At 39.7% G+C, this 19,708-nt stretch overlaps 1 protein-coding gene across 4 annotated transcripts in view; it reads right to left on the reverse strand.

Moving 5' to 3' along the window:
* Window positions 1-5,296: 5,296 nt before the first annotated feature.
* Window positions 5,297-19,708, reverse strand: part of CDK6 (cyclin dependent kinase 6) — a 137,433-nt gene continuing 123,021 nt past the window's right edge. For all 4 annotated transcript variants that reach the window (XM_074536029.1, XM_074536041.1, XM_074536033.1 and 1 more), the window contains exon 8: window positions 5,297-19,448. In XM_074536029.1, coding sequence (XP_074392130.1) covers window positions 19,302-19,448 — 147 coding nt within the window. In that variant the 3' untranslated portion in view covers window positions 5,297-19,301. The remainder of the gene's footprint in view (window positions 19,449-19,708) is intronic.

Below are 19,708 nucleotides of genomic sequence, written 5' to 3' on the forward strand. Positions count from 1 at the left end.
GCCGGGCCGGCCCCTCGCTGCCAGCGCCCGCCCCGCTCCGCCCTGAGCTGCCCCGGCGGGGCTGGCGGGCCGCGGCCGCAGCGCTGGGAGCCGGCGGGAGGAAGGGGAGGGGAGGGCAGCGGAGTTTTACTGCAGGGGTTCGGGTGGCCCGGTGGCTGTGGAGGGGAGACACAGAATCGCAAAATGGGACAGGTTGGAAGGGCCGCAGTGGGTCGTCTGACCCAACCTCCCCCATTAAGCAGGGTCGTCTTAGAGCACATGACAGCGGATTGTGGCCAGACGGTTCTTGAATATCTCCAGTGAGGGAGACTCCACACCCTCTCTGGACAATGTGTTCCAGTGCTCGGTCACCTGCACAGGAAAGAAGTTCTTGCTTATATTCAGGAGAAACTTCTGTGCATCAGTTTCTGTCCATTGCCTCTTTTCCTATTGCTTGGAACCACTGAGGAGCCTGGATTCATCCTCTTGGCACCCCCGTCTCAGATATTTAAACACGTTAATGAGGTCCCCTCTCAAGTATCTTCTTGAAGCTAAATAGGTCCAGCTCCCTCAGCCTTTTCTCCTAAGAGGGATGCTCTTGTCCCTTCACATCTTTGTAGCCCTTCGCTGGACCCGCTCCAGGAGCTCCATGTCCCCCTTCTGCGGAGGAGCCGCCGGCGGGACGAGCGCGGGACAGCCTTGGAAAGGGGAGCCCGAAATGTAAACGCTCAATTATGTCCTGGGGCTCTCGTCTGGAATCTGCCTCCCAGGAGAGGGCAGGATTTCGTAGTGAGAGGTTTGTCTCTTGGTCCATCTGGTGGTCAGTTACGGAGGGAACCGCAGTGTTCGCTTTTCCTTTTGCCTTCCGTGGATGCATAGACTAAGGTATTATGAAATAGCAGCCCGTCCTGACATAGGATGGGACCCTATTTCTGCGGGGGGGGGGGGGGGGGAAATAAGAAAAAGAGAGGAAAACCGAAGTGTGTATTCATCCCTCGCTAGCCATCTCACTGCAAAATAAAGCATTGTAATATCGGCAGGGTTAATATTACACTAGGTTAATGGAAGTACTAAGACAAGCCCGGGAGTTATTGGGATCTATTAACTCAGAATTTCAAATGTCCTTTTCTCAAAGCATTAATATTAAAAATTACTGCATATTAGTCACAGCTTTGTAAAAATGGAGAAAAGTAATCACATGTTAATATGTTAATCATAGCAAGCACAAATGAGTTTTGTTACTGAAATAGCTGTCTTCATACTTGGGAAGAGCTGGAAAAATTGGTGAGCCCACAGGAATTTGTGATACAAAATTGCTTAGTAAAACCAAGAGCAGCCTGTGAGGAACTAGAAGAAAACTAAGAAAGTGACTGTACTTGATTTGCAAGTAAAATTTGTTCAGTTGCAAATTTAATTTAGTGCTCAAAATTGCAATATAGTGCATAAGGGAAATTTTATTCCTCAGAAAACAGCTGGTATGTTCTAAAACAAGGATGGCTACTTTGGAAACACACCAGGCAGAAGTTCTCCCTGAGCTGCCTAGCAATGCTGGAGAAATGCATTGAAAACTAAAGAAATAAATTGCATTAAAATACACAGAAGATGAGGAGTATTACTAAATCTATTATAATATCCTTTTTGTGAAGCATGGAGAAGTCCTTGTCCCAAATGCATGTTCAGATTTGGACCATTCTGGAATTAGCCCTGTTTCAGGTGGCTGCCCCATGGCAGTGCACACGTGTAGGCTGTCCCAGTGCTGTGGCAGCCCTGGGAGGCTCAAGGGTGGCTCAGGTTTGGAGCAGAGCTGTCTGTCTGTCTGTCCCCATACTGGCACAGCGGTCAGGCTCCGCGACTCTGGGGGCTTCACTCAGCTGAAGCAGGGGAGGTAATGCCTGGGCTGCATCAAATCTGCCACGACAGAATGACTCTTCAGACATTGTTTTGACCAAGGTTGAGCTAAGAGAGTTTATTCATGTCCCACTTTGTGCTGTGAGGCTTTGAGCCTGGTGCCTGAAAATAGAAAGACTTGCCATGGCAAGAAAGCAGGGGTGCAAGGTCTCTCCCTATGTAGGCACTGGGGAGGAGGGAGTCCTCTGCTAGGCACTCCACAGTATTTTAATTAAACTCCAATTAGCTTTTCTTCCCTGGGCTGGGAAGGCTTGAAAGTCCAGCCAGACAAACCAGATTTCTAAAAATGGATGAAAATACTTAGGGAAAGGACTTCTGAGTGCTAGGAGACTAAAAGATGATCTTGTTTATCAAAGGAATGGGAGGTGGAGGAGCAACACAACTGATGAGTTCAAAATGAGAACTCACATAGATACTGTAAAAAACTTACTTTGCCTTTTCAGTAAATGGCAGGCAAATGATAGACAAAGACAATACATTTAAAATTATTTTTAAATGAACATTTGTTTCTATGGTGCTATCAGATGTGACACCTACTATCATTAGAAAATTTTGAGGCAAAGGGTGAAATAACTTTTATGTGGGTAATGGGAAGAGTAACATTTATATTTTTCCTACCTTAGCATTTTGCTTACAGGATTTTTTTTTTTTTACTATAATTTTCTTTTCCATAATTGGGTCTTAAGAACTCACCTTCTCACAGATGAGAGCCAGGAAGAAAATTCCCATTTGAAGAATTTGTTCCATAATTGTCAAGACTGCTGGATTTTCTTCTGTGGTGTCTTGCTTTGAGTACTCTCAGAGATAAAGCACCAGACAGTGTCCAGATCCCTATAGTAGCTTTTATGTAATGTTATGTATTTCCATTATTTTCCCCTTTTTTTTCACAATTAGCTGTGGCTAATTTGGGTATTTGTGACTCTGGCCTCATGGCAGTTCACTTTGTGCCTAAGAATATAACTTTGTCCCTGGCTGGACTGCTGCTCATAATCTTATAATGTGCTTAAAGACAAATTCGGAATGTCACATAATGTAAAGGTAGCTTTTCATTTGTCTGTGTTGCACCTGCAGTTTGTGTAACTAATGGTTAGTTTCATGGTTCCTTCAGGTTTCCAAGGGCAGCACAAAGTTTTGATTCTAAGTTAAAAATCCTTTGAGCTTTAGGGTTTGATTAGCTTTGCAGTCATTTCTGTCCCTGTGTCAGCTTTCATCCACAAGCTGACATGTCACTGAATGCTTGAGCTGATAGTTTTTAGATTCCTGGATCTGGTGGCTGTTGGAGGCCACATTAGTAGAAGATACTTCTTCTATACTGCTCTAAAGAGAACTTAATGAACTTTACAATCAGCTGAAGCTATATTTAAGGTGTTTTGATGAGGATTTTTGGGTTGAAGTAAAACCAGAAAAAATGTAGCTTGTTTTGGAGCCTGATAAGTCATTTTGTGTTTCACTCTAAACATGCACTTTTATAATTTCTATATACCCAAAGTGTTACTAGTCATATTTATAGTTGTGTTGATTTGGCATAGACTGATTTCTGGTAGTGGGGGACCACTGAAGTGGCTTCCCCGAGACCCTGCTAGAAACTTCCACTCTGTCCAAGGCAGCCAGTCTCTGATGGCTCTGAAGATGGATATGCTGCTGGCCCAATGAGAGAGGCTGGTAATGCCTCTGTGATGATATATTTAAGAAGAAAATCAAAACAGGGCTGGGTAGTTTTTTCCCAGGGATGGTGAAGTCTGCTGCTGGGGCCATCTCAGCGAGCCTTGCGTGCCTGGTCACCCCAGGCCAGCTGTGCTGCAGACACAGGGGCACAAAGGGAGACATTAAATGGCGCCAGCGCTGTGGCGGGTGGCAGGGCCGCCTGGCTGGCAGTGAAAACACAGAGAGGAACTCTCTGGCACAGAACCTAGGTGAGATCAACCTCTCAGCACTGCAGGATCCTGCAGGAATCTTTGAACTGGCAGAACTTGTTGGCAATGGTACCTACGGGCAGCAGTTTTTCTTCTAGTCAGAGAAGATGAGGAAGTGAGGACATGTGAGGGAAAACAACATGGTGGCACCGAGGTCAGAGGGAAAAGAAGGGGAGGAGGTGCTCCCAGCGCTGGAGCCAAGATTCCACAGCAGGCCCTGGTGAGGACCATGGTGACACAGGCTGTTCTGCATCCCATCAGGTCCATGGAGGATGCAGAAATCCACTCAGCCCATGAGATAAACACTCACACCAGAGTGGGCGGAGGCCAGAGAAAGTTGTGATCCAGTGGGAGACTCAAATGGAGAGAGAGGGTCCCTGCTTCTAGAGATAGAGGATCCTTGTTTCCAAACTAGAGCAGCCTATCCTTAGAGGACTGCACCCTGGGGACGTGTGACCCACGCCACAATAGTTTGGAAAAGACTCTTTGTGGGAGGGACTCATGTTGCAACAGTTTTGGGAAGATTGCTGTTTGTGAGATTGGAGCCATGTTGGAGAAGTTCACGGAGAACTGTCTCCTACACTAATGCCTTAAGCTTTAGCTTTCATATTTTCCAGATTCTGTACTGCATTAGTATATAACTCTGAACTTCACATAATGTGTTAACAAATTCTCCTCACAGTTTAGTTAGACAAAACAATCCTTTTCCAGCCTGAGAACCAAAGACACTATTGCACCTTCAGGCCTAAAAAGTATAAACAACAGCAAATTGAGGAGAGCAATCTGGGAAGACGGGACTTCTTAACTTGATGCTGTAACTGGACAATTAACCCCAATATGTAAATGGACCAAAATGTACAAAAGTGTGAAAACGTGTGATCTGTTGTCCATCTTGGGTGTAGCCTTGGCCAGGCTCTTGTACTGCCCAAGTTGTATCCTTTGAAGGCCTTTCTAATAAATACCCACTTTATTCCTTTAACACTGTCTCGCCTCTGTTCCAGGCAGCCTCTCAAGGCATCAGTGGGAGGGAACTGATGGCATAGCAGTGGAAAGACTTGTCTCCCTGAGTGAACAGAAAAGGATCTCTGGTGACAAACTGACCAAACCCCCACGACCCTGTCTCCCTGTGTTGTCAGTGGGAAGGAGGGAGGGATGGGGAAGAAAAAATGTGCTTTAAAGGCTTAAGGCTTATTTTGCTTCTCGTTATCTTCCTCTGATTCTGTTAATAATAAATCTACCTTATACCTTTAAATATGAACCTGTTTTGCCCTTGGAGTGTTTTCTCCCAGTCATTATCTCAACTCATGAACACTTAGACATTTTTTTCCCTCTCCTCTGCCCAACTGTAGCAGAAGAGGGTAAGCAAATGGCTTTTGTGGGTGCCTGGCCTTTGGCCAGTGTCAAACCACAACAATAACCAATCAAGAAAAAACAGTCAATCAATAAAGTGTGCTCAGCTCTTTAAAAGATGAAGATGAAAACAGCAGAATCTAAAGGAATACAAAAATACCATGCATATTTAGCACAACAGTTGGATCAAATAACGTTTGGGAAAAATAGTGCATGTCATGGACAAATGAGAGCCATTATAGCTGAATTAAAGCACAATTTCCCTACACCAAAACAAAGATTTCAGTAAAAACAGATCAGTGCTAAATCATACAGCATCCCCAGCAACTGCAGCAATGTTTTGCTTTTGAAAGAAAAAATAAACTCTTAGATTATAACTTTTTTAAAATGGAATTCATTGTACGTAAGCAAAATACCTAGGAATGAATAATTGTGATAAAGGAGGGTAGATTTTTATAAAATTGGTATATAGTAAGGTGCTGGAAAAGGTGTGCATGTGCTTATGTTTCTGTGTCTGGTTGTGTGTGCTTGCTGATTTTCTAGAATACACAGGGTATTGAGAAAAACACTTGGAAACAAAAACTAGAAACCAACATTGCTAATTTTCTGTATTTAATATACAATACTTACTGCATTTGTATTCATTTTACATTTTTAGATAAAGGAAAAATATAGCTAGAAGGGTGAAGCAGTTTTAAATACAAAACTAATTTTTTGCCTTTTTACTTTTCAATAATTTGGGAACTAGAGAGAACTAGACACTGTGAAAAATTTTTATTATATTGATTTTCATACTGAACCCTCAGCACCCAACAATAAATACACAACTTTGCTTTTCTTGCACTGCCAGCAGCAAAACGTTCAGTTCCAAAGGACTGTAATTCTGATATAATACATTATTGATAACTTTCTGTGTGCCTTAATTTAATTCTGCTGTATTGACACATTAGTTTTGCAGTCAACCATCTTTACAAACTTGTAAAAGCTAAAGAATATGTTAATACGGTAAGGTGCATGCTCCGATGAACATCAATGCAGTCAACATAAAGTAGCCCCAGCTGAGGGTGTTCTTAAAGCAGAAAGCCCCATAGGGTGAAATTTGGGACACAGAACAGGCATGCAGTTAGATCAAAGGGCTTTGTTTGAAAGCTTGCAAAGGGAGCTCTAGAGTTTCCAAAGTGTCTGTGTTACTTTCCCAGCCATTCTGTACAGCAGAAATATACTTTTTCCCAATGCATGTATGGTAATCAGCAGCTGTGCAAGAAGAGGAAAGAGTCTGCAAGATTTCCTGTACAGCAATGGTGCAAGACTTGTATATACCACAGTTCACATGCTGTAGCCCCTTGATGTCACACTGATGACTAAAAGGTAAACCAGTATATTTGAGTAACAATTCAAGAAATCGCTGTTACATTTTTCTGTACCTCTGCAGATGATACTGTATTTCACACATAGATGATTTAAATGCTGAATGCAAAGAATGTAAAGAACGCTGACTAGTAACTGCTATTAAGCACACAGAATAAAAAAAAAAATGATGCACCTTTAAAAGAAACAGTAACACACGCACCTTTTCATGTTTGTACCCTGATTAAAAGAACGTCATGAATTTCAAGTATGAAATGATACAGTGAAATCATGTCCTGTGAATAGATATCAATGCTAGTCTAGGTAGTACAGTTTGCACTGTATAACTTTCCATCTTGCAAAACAATCCTACTGCATATGTAGGTAAAGTGACTTGAAATGCTAAAACCTGACACGCCAACTGTTGCACCGGTATGGACTGATACAATGCTGTAGAAGTCAACAGGACTATGCTGATTTTCACCAGCTGAACATATGCCCTAAGGTGAATGAAGAAACGTATTCCAAACTGCTTTGCATGCTTTCCTTGAATTAGCAAATCCTAGACAACTCCAGAGCAAAATGATATTTTATGACAAAAAAGGTGGAAAAAGAGAGAAAAGAAATAATCCAAACAGCACAGAGGCTGTTTCAATTTTCTTAATTTTTTTTTGGTTTTGTTTTTTGGGTTTTTTAAAATAAAATTATACTATATTATGAGAAATGAAGGTACTGAGAAAGATTTTGATTTGCTAATGGATGTTGGTCTGGTGTAGTATCAATTAACAAAATTACTCTGGATGTGTCAGAAGCTGTCGTCACTGTTCATAGTATTCTGTAAACCTGAAAGCACAAGTTTAATAATGCCTTTTGATAACATAACTTATCTTGAAGATTCTTAAACCAGTATCTCGTGAGAGTTACAAACAGGCTTAACTTGATATGACTACTGTTAACTTCAGTGGGATTTGTCACGTGTAAAGTAGGCACACATGGAGCAGTAAGAACGGAATCTTATTTCTGGTACATTTCTGTACCAGCATCCTGCTTTTCTCCATACATCTCAATGCCACTAAGAAGTGCAGTTCTGACCTTTTGAATAAAAAAGCAATGAATAGAGATTTTTTAGAGAAATAATGTAACTAGAGTTAAGATTTTTATCACACATTACAATTTATATAGTATTCTTGCTGATTTACTAAGCTTAAGTATCTTTATATAGACCTGAGCTGCCTGACACTGAAATTTGTAGACTTACAAGGCCAAATTCTTGGTTTAATTTAATTGTAGTCAGTGGAATTACAACAAGAATAAATCATGCTAAATGATTTTAAATACTTTGACTCTCCAACCCTAATTCATGCAATTGTCCATGCACAAAAAAACCTCCCAAAAAACCAGCACCTATATTTGCTGTCTTTATGCTTTTGTTTAGGCAGCAATCTTACTTCAAGCCCAGATGGGCAACTTTATCACTGCAGAAAACTTTCTTCAGTTACAAGATGCTGCACAAACTTGACCCCTGGTTTAAGTGTCTGAAATCAACAGATACTTACTGGGTCTTCTACAAACAAACTGAAGCCAAAGGCAGCCTATGCAATGTTTTCTAATTTTAATTTTTCAGACATCTCCCTACTATGTGTAAAATTAGCTCTACAATAGCATTTCAAAGTAATCTAGTTATTCCTTTACATAATAAAACAAACAAAAATTCTCTAAAAAATAAAAATTGCTAAATCTGAACACATATACTACTCTAATTGCAAAACTCAATGCACAGTATGACGCGTATTTGATTTTTTCATAATGATCTCTTTCCTCCTAAGAAGCTAGCTTCACTTCAACAACCAAAATGTATACTAAATGCAAATAAACAATAAAGCAGCAAGACTCAACACAATTTTTTGCAACTACCCTTTCACAGGACTAATGTGTTTTCATACAAAATAATACACTAAATCAGAATAGCAATAATTTAGAATAATGTCAAATAACTTGAAGATAAATGTGTCCACATTTTCAATAAACACAGACCCCATTCACTGGTGTCTTGGTGCTTTATTAACCATGTGTCCTCACAATTAAAGTCAGTTCCTAGAGGAAAGCCTTTTTCTGCAAATACTTTTTGTGAGCAACTACACTCCCACGAGTAAGCCCTCTCTGCTCTGTGAGACTGCTCAGCTGAAGTACAGTATTCATGTCTTTGCAGATTTAGTCCTTCAGACTGAAGAGTATCAAGTTAGTGAGGAAGTACAAATACACACTGTAACACAGAAAGTAGAAGACAGACATACAGACGAAAGCACCCTGTGATGCCTTTGGGCGTTATAATATAAATATCACTTCCAAAGTATACAGTTCCAACTTGTAACACAGCATTTTGAAGGTATAATTTTTCTTTAACTAGAGCATTCAAAGACATTATACTTTTAAAGCTGTTCAAAGTAACGCAGCAAAATATTGTATTAACAATAAATTCATATGAAATTCAAGGGCAGATATAGACCACTTAAATGAATTGGAATGAAATGGACCACAAATACATTAATCTGAATGCTTGTAAAGAATTTACAAGGAAATTAAAGACTGCAAGGAACGAATCAATGTTCATCTGTGGTCTTGGCTTCAGTGCCAAAATGATTCAGCATTGTGCAGAAAACAGATTCTATTGGAAAAAGAAATGGCATCTTTTTATTTTCCCTATCCTAAGTGTTTTAAAATGTATTTCTTTCCCTAGCAGAAGGGACTGCCTTGCCTATGAATGGTGCCTGGCTAAGAGTCCTTGAGACTCTTTCAGTCTGTGTGTCAACTGAATTTGCTCTCACTTCTCGCCGAAAAGCACCATCATAATGTAAACTTTGTTTGCTCACATTGCTGTGACTCCAAATGGGCTGTAGGAAGGGAGTTCAAACTCCTGGCAAAGAGATTTTGAACACTGTGGAGAAAGAGAGGTTTTTAATAGTGCTTAATGAAAAGGCAGATGCTATGGATATTGAATTGTTTGTTGAAACTAAACAGAGACAACTTCACTCATGACCAGTGACAAGACTCAAAGCTGAGCCAGGGAAGGTTTAAGTTGGATGTCAGAAAAAGGTTTTTCACCCAGAGGGTGACTGGGCACTGGAACAGACTCCCCTGGGAAGTGGTCACAGCACCAAGCCTGGTTCAGACAGAGTTCTAGAGGTATTTGGACAACACTCTTAGGCACATGGTGTGATTCCTGGAGTTGGACTCAATGATCCTGATAGGTCCCTTCCAACTCAGCATTACGATTCCCTTAATATTGACCAACACAGAATGATCAAGATTTTCTGACTGCTGGCCTTCTCTCTTTTTGAAATGGTAAACTATGAGGTAATGCTTTTCTTTTCAACTTACTACACACAATAGGAAGGAGAATGGCAGTGGGGAGGTGAAATAAATCAAATCAAAACAAAACAGAGCTAGAACACCACATGGTTGCTAGACACCTAAAGAGAAAAAGCCTGTAATCTCATGATACTGCACCCCTTTGATCATGTTCTGATAGGTAACTTCAATTCAAAATGTGCATGGCAACCAATACTTTCACACAAGCACATCCCCCCTGAGCTTACATGAAGCCACCTTCGACAGCCTCACATCCACAAACGTCTTGCCAGCATCCAATTTCTGAAGTACACTTTGTTGTACCCATGGTTACAGCCACCTTTCTTAGAAGGGACTCCAATAAAGTCCCTGCAAAAAATCATGGTGGATTTGGGCCTTGCTAGAAAAACACTCATTTAACTAGCATGCTGCAGACTCAGGCTACGTTTTAAACCCAGTTTGGTGGGTTATTCTCTTTCACAGATGAAGGATGACTGTTTGACATGCATATCCTCTACCTGGAATACAACATTTTGTCTTTTCCCACAGAATGTCCATAATTCAGTATCGTCCCTTTTGTGCAGTGGGAGAGTTTTCTTAGGGGAGTTCTTATATCACTGCTGTTTAAAATGCAAAAAGTAGAAGTCAGCTGTCATAGAAACAGTAAACATACTATCCCCTTTAGATCCAGGGAAGACGTTCCCTCAAGAGAGTACTTTGGTGTTTAAGGTGTGTTTGTGCCTAGTACTTGTGAACAGGGTTCTGTACTTCACACTGCCATAGCCAAAAGGGAAGGAGCTTGATTATCTACATGAGCTTGATTATCTACATGAACACAACCTATCTTGAGAGCTGGGGACTGTTTCACAGTTGCTCCACCCAGTGCTGGGAGGAATCTTCTTCCTGGGAATAGGCATCTTGGGGAAAGTGAGGGGAAGCAGGGCAAGCAGTTGGAGGCTGGCATTTCTAGTCTTGTATCCATCAAAAGCTTCTGTATAACAGGGGCATCATTGTGTGTTCATGTAAAAATGTGATCACAGACAGTTGTTCAGGGATCTTCTGTACTTAGTAAATGATCTTCTGAATCCAAAATTGTTTTTCCTGATCAACTGGACATTATGTTCAATCTAATCTATTCTAGCTTATTGCTTTGCTTAAACCAAAAAGTGTGAAAGTAGCACACATTTTGCCATATTCTATTGTACTACTTCCCTGTTTCTAATGAGAAGCAAGGAAAAACTAGAGTACAAATCACTGGCTGGCCAACACTGGAAGCTTGGAGTCACAAGGCAGTAATTTAGCTCACAGCTACTTCAGTGGTAGTGGAAGAACCAGCAGAGTCAGATACAAATTATAGGTAATTGGTGCTGCAGTGAGAGGAAGCAGGAAAGCTGGAAAACTGCTGAGGAATAGACTCCTCAAGGCTTCCTTCACAGTGTCACAGAAGGATGATCTGGGATAAGGAAAGGACTGCTTGAATGGCTGAGTGGTCTACCAGTATATGTATTTAACAAGAGCCAGAGAACTGTGGAGAATTAGAAGTTTCCCATGCCTGGAACTGTGAAGTTTGTCTCTGTGCCAAGCCCAGTTGCTCATGCTTAATGGAAGGACCAAAATTAGCCACTCTGTGCCAACACTTACCCTGTCACCCATGCACACAGACTGAACACAACAAGGTGTCATGCAGGCTTCCTATTCTGCATTTTTGGAGCTGACATAATAATAGTTAACAGCAGCTCTCCTGTTGGCAGAGCAGCTCAGAAAGCTCGTTCCTACTCTATAACCTACAAAAAGTCTTTTCTTTTCCCATGGCAGATGATTTTGCATTATTATTAACACTGAATGTCAGACACACTTGCTAAGCCCTCAGACTCGCCCCTATAAGATGGTGAACCATCTTACAGGATGGTTCTGGACTGATACCATGGACTGATCCAGCAAAACTTGCATGTGGATAACCTTATCAAAATCCAAGTGTGCAAAACCAAGCCATTTTGGTTGACCAAAGGATTTTCAGTTTGCAGCAGGAGTCAACTTCTAATGCAGAACATTGCACACCAACAGACACTGTCAGTGGCTCTCCTGCAGCAGAGCTGTGCATTCTCCAGTGCCTGCAGCTGAACTACAGGCACTGTCTCTGTGGACAGCTTAATCTGCTGTCAAGCTGTCTCATAAGACTTTTTTTTATATCTACCCAGAAAAAGCTCTAGCTTATGCAAAATTAAAAAAAAATAGAGCTGTTGCTATGTTGAAGAAGTGCACTGTAACTCACGACTTGAGTTGGCATAAGTATCTGGAAACAAAATCCCGTTCCTGAGTCTTGCTGTATCATCTTATGTGACAGGAGAAAACAAAAGAACTGGAAAAAAGTCTTCTCCCTATGTTTATAAATAATTTTTCCATGAAGTCAAACTCACTTGCCAACTCTCCTGCTCTCTGCCCATTTTTTTCTCCTTCCATCACATCACTATTTTCCTCCTTCATCTAACTACTCAAAATTTATCTTAACATTAAAGAAATGGGGTTTTACTTTTTTTTAAAAAAAGGCTGAGAATTAGCATAGCATGATGTACGTGTGAAACATGGAATAAAATGAATGCTGAAAATTGATTTTAAACCCTTTAGGAGTAATTGTACAAAGGAATCTGTCAGTCTGTGAAAATTCATTTTCCATTCAGTGGCACAGACTTTCCCCTGTCTGGATTTAACATGAGCATGTCAATGCAACCAAGTATGCATGTAAACACTAGGAAAAGAAAATGTGTTTTTTTCAGGCATGTGGATGGATTCACAGAAAGTGAATAGTGTGAATGAGAATTTGGCTTGCTCAAAAGTGGACACTGAGCCTGAAAGCTTTACAACACATCCTTGTAGACACCAAAGTAAATCACAAGTTTAACATGATGTGTTTTCTCATCTCCTTTCAAACAGTACAGGTTGCTTTAGTGCAAATAAACATTTAAGTGGTAGTTTGAATAAATTCATACTTGGATGCTTTTCTTCCATAAAACCCTATCAACTTAGCAAAGTCAGTGAAAAAGTATCAGTTTCAATGCATATTTGATACACATTGATTCCATTTATATCTCTCGCATCAAAAATATGCTCCTTTTCACTCATCCTGACAATATTTTCCAAATAGTTTCTTAAAAATCTTCTCTCTAATCTTTACCAAGTGTTTGTGGGTGCTTTTTTTTTTCCTTTTTTCTTTGTTTCTTTTTCAAAGAAGGCAGTATATTTTGTCTGATCCTTCCTGGAAACAAAAAAAATCTGCACTACTACAACCACCAACAATCAAAATACTACAGCAGAAGTTCTTTTTTAATTCTCTAGCCTTGCAGAAGTCTCATTGACATTGGGCTGCATAAACCCCATCAATTCATCCCAAAACAGATAAATATGTAATATGAAGGGGAAAAGACCATAAGGTTAAGGAGTTTTGATTTATCTTTGCTGTTTTGCACAGTCTTTCAATGAAGGCTGGAAAACAATATTGCAGAAGCTTCCACAGGACTTTTAAGTCAAAGCAAATTTTCCACTAACTTTATCAACAGTTTTTCTGGGTTTTTCTGCCCAGAAAGCAAAAGGCTCATCTAAGAATGGTGCTGGTTAATTTTAGTTTCTGATGAGTACATGAAGAACTGATGGCATCTATTCAGCCTGGAAAAATCACTTTTGAGAACAAGCTCCCACTTGACTCAGTTCTGTTTGGGTGCCTATCACTGAATTAAAAACATACACATAATTTTTCAGGAATACTTTTTAATGGAAAAATATATGAGTTTCAAGATTTTGAGTGTTACAGCTAAAGTAATGATTTTCAGCTGGTTTCTCAAAGAGTCTAATGAGCCATTTTTCATATTATTTGTGCACACTACTCTTAAGTGGTCTTTATGGTTCTTACATTGCATATGTATTGCAGATCAGTATGCAATATTTGCTAAGCTTCAAACTAAAGGGAAGAAACAACACTTGGCAAAAGTATATTTGTCAGTTCATATGTCTACATCTCTCTCCTTTTAATGGCCTAGGTAATCAGAATCTATGAGAAGGCCTCTTTCTGTTTTACATAAATTATTGAGATTTGATGGTTACAGAGTCCACTCCAGAAACTAGAATTGTATTACAGCCATAATCTAATAATTTGCAAGACGCAGACAGATAATAAAATAAAATAAACAGCTCACAAATAAAACTTCAATTTGAGTTGTACAGCCTGTTAGACTGTTAAAACTGTAGATATGTTTTTGTACATCTAAACTGTACTTCCACAAAAAAAAAAGGATATGAAAATAAAACTTGGAAGCTTAAACATATAAAATCCCATTTAATTTTCTAGAGATTCTGATTTTTTTCTTCATTGAAAGTAACCTGTATACACAAGGCTTAGTAATCAACAGGAAATAAAAGTATAGCTTATTGATAGTCAGTTATTGAAGAGTTCATCTCTCTGTGAAAGTAAAAATAAATTTCTTAAATTTTCCCCCACTAATGCAGTTCGGAAAAATGCTTTTTCTAACATACTAACTTCAAGAACATAATTTACACATTAAAAAAAAAAGTGTGAAATCCTGTTAAAATCAAAAGAGCTCTTGATATTTAGAAGCAGTTTTGAAGCAATAAAATAAATATGTTAGGTTCCTAAGCTTGCAATCAATTCAAGCTTCAAGCATAAAACAACAAAATCACTCAAATAGCCTAGTAACTGCTAATTCACATTGTATATAAAAGTCAATCTATTCCTGAACCTACTGTATATGAAAAATACTAGCCAAGTGGTTCTATAAAACAGAGTTCTTAGAATAAACTTCCTCATTATTCAAATGTATCTTATATGTGGAACAAAATTAATTTATGTGGCCTTTAAAACTGAACTATGTGGTTTCTGATTCATGTATGTATTTGACAACTGATGTGTTTTCAGTTGTGAGTCAGGTAAGTGCTCCTAGTTTGCTGGCTAGAAGACCAAACCAGCATGTTTTCTCTTTATTTTCCACATTAAAGTTGGTCTAATACCTAATGGCAGAAAGAATTATATGTATAATAAAACTCAAAGACCGTAAGCGAACCTGTGAAAAGCAGCAAGGCACAATATTTTCTTCTTATTCACCAAAACAACCACTGAGTATAAAAACCAAGTAAGAGTTATCATGCTGGAAACCCTCCCCCATGTAGAAGAGGTTCAAATACTGCATTTTAGTGATTCCTTTCATTAAAAATGCTCTGTACACATGGCCCTAAATTTAACTTTTTTTGCAAACATGACGTGCTCATTTTTTGGTGTGTTTTAGGACAGAAACAACAGGGAAAGATGCTCTATTATTGATCATTGTGGACTAATAGGCTGAAAGAAACCTGGAGCATGGGCACAACCTACACAGAAATATGCACAAATCCTATTTTTAGAATTTTACTAATCACACAGAAGGCAACAAAGGGGTACACAAAACTAAGCCTAAGCAAAGAGGTGCACAAAGTTCTTGTCTCATCACTGGTTTAGACTGTGAGACTAAAAGAAGCAAGATTTAGTAATAGGAATGGAGGGAACATTGACACTATGTGTAGCTATGGAAAATTTGGAAGAATCTTGCTGGAAATAGCACCTGTGAACATCACTGAAACCTGTTTACATAAGGGAGCTGAGGGAGACAAATGGGAAGGCTGGTGTGAGTGTGGACAGGAGGAAGAAAAAAGGGCTGCACCAGATGGATTGCTATGGTTCAGCAATTAGCACTTCACTAGCTGCTTGTGGGGTTTTTTTTCCTTGGCTATTGCATCTGGTTTTTTTCTGCAGAGTTATGTATTAGTGATTAAAAAGACAAAAAAAATGTTGGTGGGAGATAGAAATTTCTCCTTCCATTACCCAGAACACCCTGTTCTCTGCTAAGAAGAGCACAGTGCCTGGCTGTGGGCGTTCTAGGCGCTATACTTAATACATCTCTTGTTATTCAGCATTTTTTAGCTGCGGTTGAACCACTCCTGTAGAAGAGAACACATACAGGTTTAGATATCACTAAGAAGAATTGCACTCTGAAGTCTTCTTTAAAGGTGTACAAAGAGTTTACATCACAGCACTTTCTTTTTCACTTACACAATTCCTACATCCTACCCATATGGCAGTACTGAGTAAAGGTACAAAAATATTAGAGCTATACCAGTAACATAAGAAGAGCAAGGGCATGGGTTTGAGCACAGTCCCACAGCTGTCTGTGCTGTCTAATTATAAATATGATTCCTGGCATGGTATTAGCCAACAACAGTGCTCTGCCCAGCCAGAGAACAGGCGTTCTCAGTTTACTAGTGTAAGTGAAGCCCCACACGGTTTGGCAGGGAAGACTGGAATATGATTAAGTCTATGGCATGTCAAATGGAATATCTTCCTGAAGAGATTTGGAAAAGGAGGTAATTTGAAAAATTGTTGGTCCTTTGAATCCAGGCCCTTGCTACCACAAGGACCCCATTAGAGAAATATTTTCCCTAACCCTGCCAAGATTCTTAGATTTCTTAGTTTTGTTCCTGCCATTCCCACTGGAAAGATGTTCCAGAATGTGACCATTAATGCAGCCCTTTGAAACTGGTCTCCTCAATGCTCTCATTTATAACCTGATCCTACTATATTAGACAACATACAGCACCATGTTGCAGAAGCTCTGCCTCTGACTCCATAAGCCAGCCCCTGTTTTTCTCTGCTGCTTGCTTAGCTCTTTGATACTATGATTGGGAAATACTGCTCCAGTAGTTAAATTCCTGGTGATTTCCACATTCTTATTAGTTTTTGAGCCAACTCTAACCTTTGGCTTAAAGTATTCTCTCCCTTTCTTTCTGTTTTTACCCTAATAATTTATCTACATTCAGCAACCATATTGTCTACTTTTTAGCTTTGCTAAGCTTAATAGAACAGATTCTTACGTGGAACAGATGCACATTTCTATCTGAGAGTTTTAAGCCTAATTTGGAAAATATCATCTCCTTCTCTACATTTTCACTCTGTATTAGTTGGTGGAGAGCTCTGGGAGAGTTCCCTGAGCAGCTGCTGGGAAGCCACACCAGCTGAATGCCCTGATAAGGTATGTATGACAGATAGCTCCGTGCTAGGTAAAATGTGGAATGTTTTCAAAAGTGCTAAGCTCCATAAAAAAGCTTTTCTAATTACTACTGTTGCAAGAGTCTCCTGACTTTTGTCTCTGCTTGTTGTTCTACTTAGTGTTTAAAAATTGCTAGCAAAAAATTCACTCTGCCCCATCCTACTCTGTGAATTGTAAAAATTATTCACGCTTGGGTCCACTAACCCATACAGCAATAGGATTGGGACAACACCAGTGCAGTAGGTCTGCAGCTCCCTTTGGGTGTAGGAACAAAGAGAATGACAAAGGCAAGGCCAAGATTCGGTTATCTGCTGTGACAGCTCCCTGGCCTTCAGCTTCCTGCTCACAGAGCTTCTGAAATTCTGACATTACAGATCTGTGATATCTCTGTGTGCTGATGCTTTGTGCATGCTCTTGCCAGGCCTAATTTGCAACTTGCCTGTTCATGCTGCTTAAGTTTTTTGCACAGGCTCATTTTGGGCTTAAAGAAAAGCACAGGCCACTGCACGCAAGCATGCAAGTGGTCCTTTGAAACTCTGGCTTGTTTAAAGTAGACTTAATTTAACCATGTATCACACATTTAAATGTCTAGCAGTAACAAAAAGCTTTATCCAGGAGACAGGTAAGACCCACTTACTATCCTAGCAGCTGACCATGACCCAGAGAGTGCAGACACCTGAAACACAGTTAACAGTGAGGGTCGCCACAGGAGCAAGAGACCTGCCCGTGAGATGGCTGCAAGCTCCCCTGTCACAGCTGGAAAAGTTACATTGCCCAACTCACTGCTAAGGACCTGCTTCTGCCAAGCATGAGGATACAATGCTGGCTCACTACCCAGACAAGATGAAACAGACATGAGGAAGAGAGAAGCCTAAGGGACTGTCACAGGAGAAAGCAAAGCTGGCTGCCTCACTTAGCATCAGTTATACTCATTGGACCAATATTTTCCCCCAAGTCATGCCCAAGTAAATGCACTGAACAGCTAGGGAATAGCTTTTATGGTTTTAAAATTCTTCTTTTTTCCCAGTACAGTATTAAAAAAATAAAAGTTTCTTTTTGAAATACTGAAAATATATTTTAGTTAAGGTAAAAATACTAAATATAAAAATTTCAGGTAATATTTAAAATAACTGTGCTATAAAGGCAAGTAAATTGCTTAGTTATTTTGACATTCAGTAAGGGCACATTAACCTTAGTGGAGAGGCATGTGCTAGTATCCCCACATGGTGGTTTAGGAGAGAAGGTCATGCATTTCTGCATAGAAAACAGGCCTGCTTAGTAAGTGACATGTGAGGGATTTTGAGCATTAATGTTCATGCACTTGTGATGCATTGGGGGGTGTTGCAGGTAAGGCAGCACAATATACAGAGTACAATGCAGCACAAATACTTCTCTGTGCTTACTGCAGGTATAGGATTCTCTGCTTCTGAACCAGAAATATTTTTTCTATTTTTGTTTTTGGCTGACAGTGAGAACAGGTTGAAGGTGAAAATCTGTATTGATTTTCATTGGCTCTGCTCATGTCTTTTGAGCTGGACATCAGAAAATTATTTGGAATGAGATGAAGAAAATATGCTTGCAGCTGTTTCCAGGGAGGAATTATGGGTTAGATGATGGACTAAAACATGTCTGCATTTCAACACAGAAAGACCATCTGGAAATTGAAACAGTAAGAACAGGACAGTTTTCTGAAACATGCACACAAACATAGCCAGATAATAACTCGTTTGTGTATGAAAAAACCTAAAAGCTGAAACATTTATTATGATCATCATCATCACTGTTATTTTTATAGAGCAACAAAATGATAAATTAATTTATCCATGTTTTCAAGTGGGGAAGCACCTGCATATCTGCTATGAATGAACAGTAGCTGGATGTATTAACGCATGTATCAGTTAACTGCAGGTTGCAGAGATCTGGTATTTCAATGCCATTCTTTAAATGTCACAGAATAACAATAATAAAGTACCAAATCATGCTTCGGCAGCTAGAGAGAGAGAGATTGCATCGATGGCAGTGACTCGATCACGAAACACTGGCAGCATTCAATATTAGAAAGATAAAACGGCAGCAAAACTGGTCAGCAGCTTCTCTTCGTCTGGAGTTTTCCCAGGTAGATAAACAAAACAAAACCAAAACAAACATAAAGCTGCAACAGGAGCAGGTCAGAGCCCTGGCCCTTGCATTGCTCTGATAAAAGTAAACTAGATTGATTTCCAAGGATAAGCTCATCACAATCCCAAAATAAAAGATAAGTGCATAAAACCTCCAAATAATGATCTCGCTAGAACAGCTATGTGGTTTGTTTGGGACAGTGGCCTTGTCAGCTACATGTCTTGTTCATTTATGGTTCATCTTCAGTCAGCACTTATGATGCATTCACCTCACTGGAGTTTTGGCTGGATGACACGTGACAGTCCAGATTCTCCTTGCATTTCTCCAGGTCATGGAAATATGGGTGAGAGAGGGCAACATATGCAGATATTCTTTTGGCTGGGTTGAACGCTAGGCATTTCTGAAAGTATGAAAAGAAGTTAGTTTTAACTACAATGTAAGTTACAGTGCTGTCATTGCATACATACATTAATGCATACCTCCTTCAGTTTATGATCAGTATGAGACACAACACGGTCTCAGAAGGTGGTGCACAATCCATACTAAAACAAGCAGTAGGGTCACAGTATAGAGTATGGCGACCTCAAAAATTACATGCTAGAAAATTCAAGTATTCCCAATTTAGAAAATCACAGAATACAGGTTTTATTTAATTCACAT

This window comes from Zonotrichia albicollis, chromosome 1, assembly GCF_047830755.1.
Source record: "Zonotrichia albicollis isolate bZonAlb1 chromosome 1, bZonAlb1.hap1, whole genome shotgun sequence".
NCBI classification, from domain to species: domain Eukaryota; kingdom Metazoa; phylum Chordata; class Aves; order Passeriformes; family Passerellidae; genus Zonotrichia; species Zonotrichia albicollis.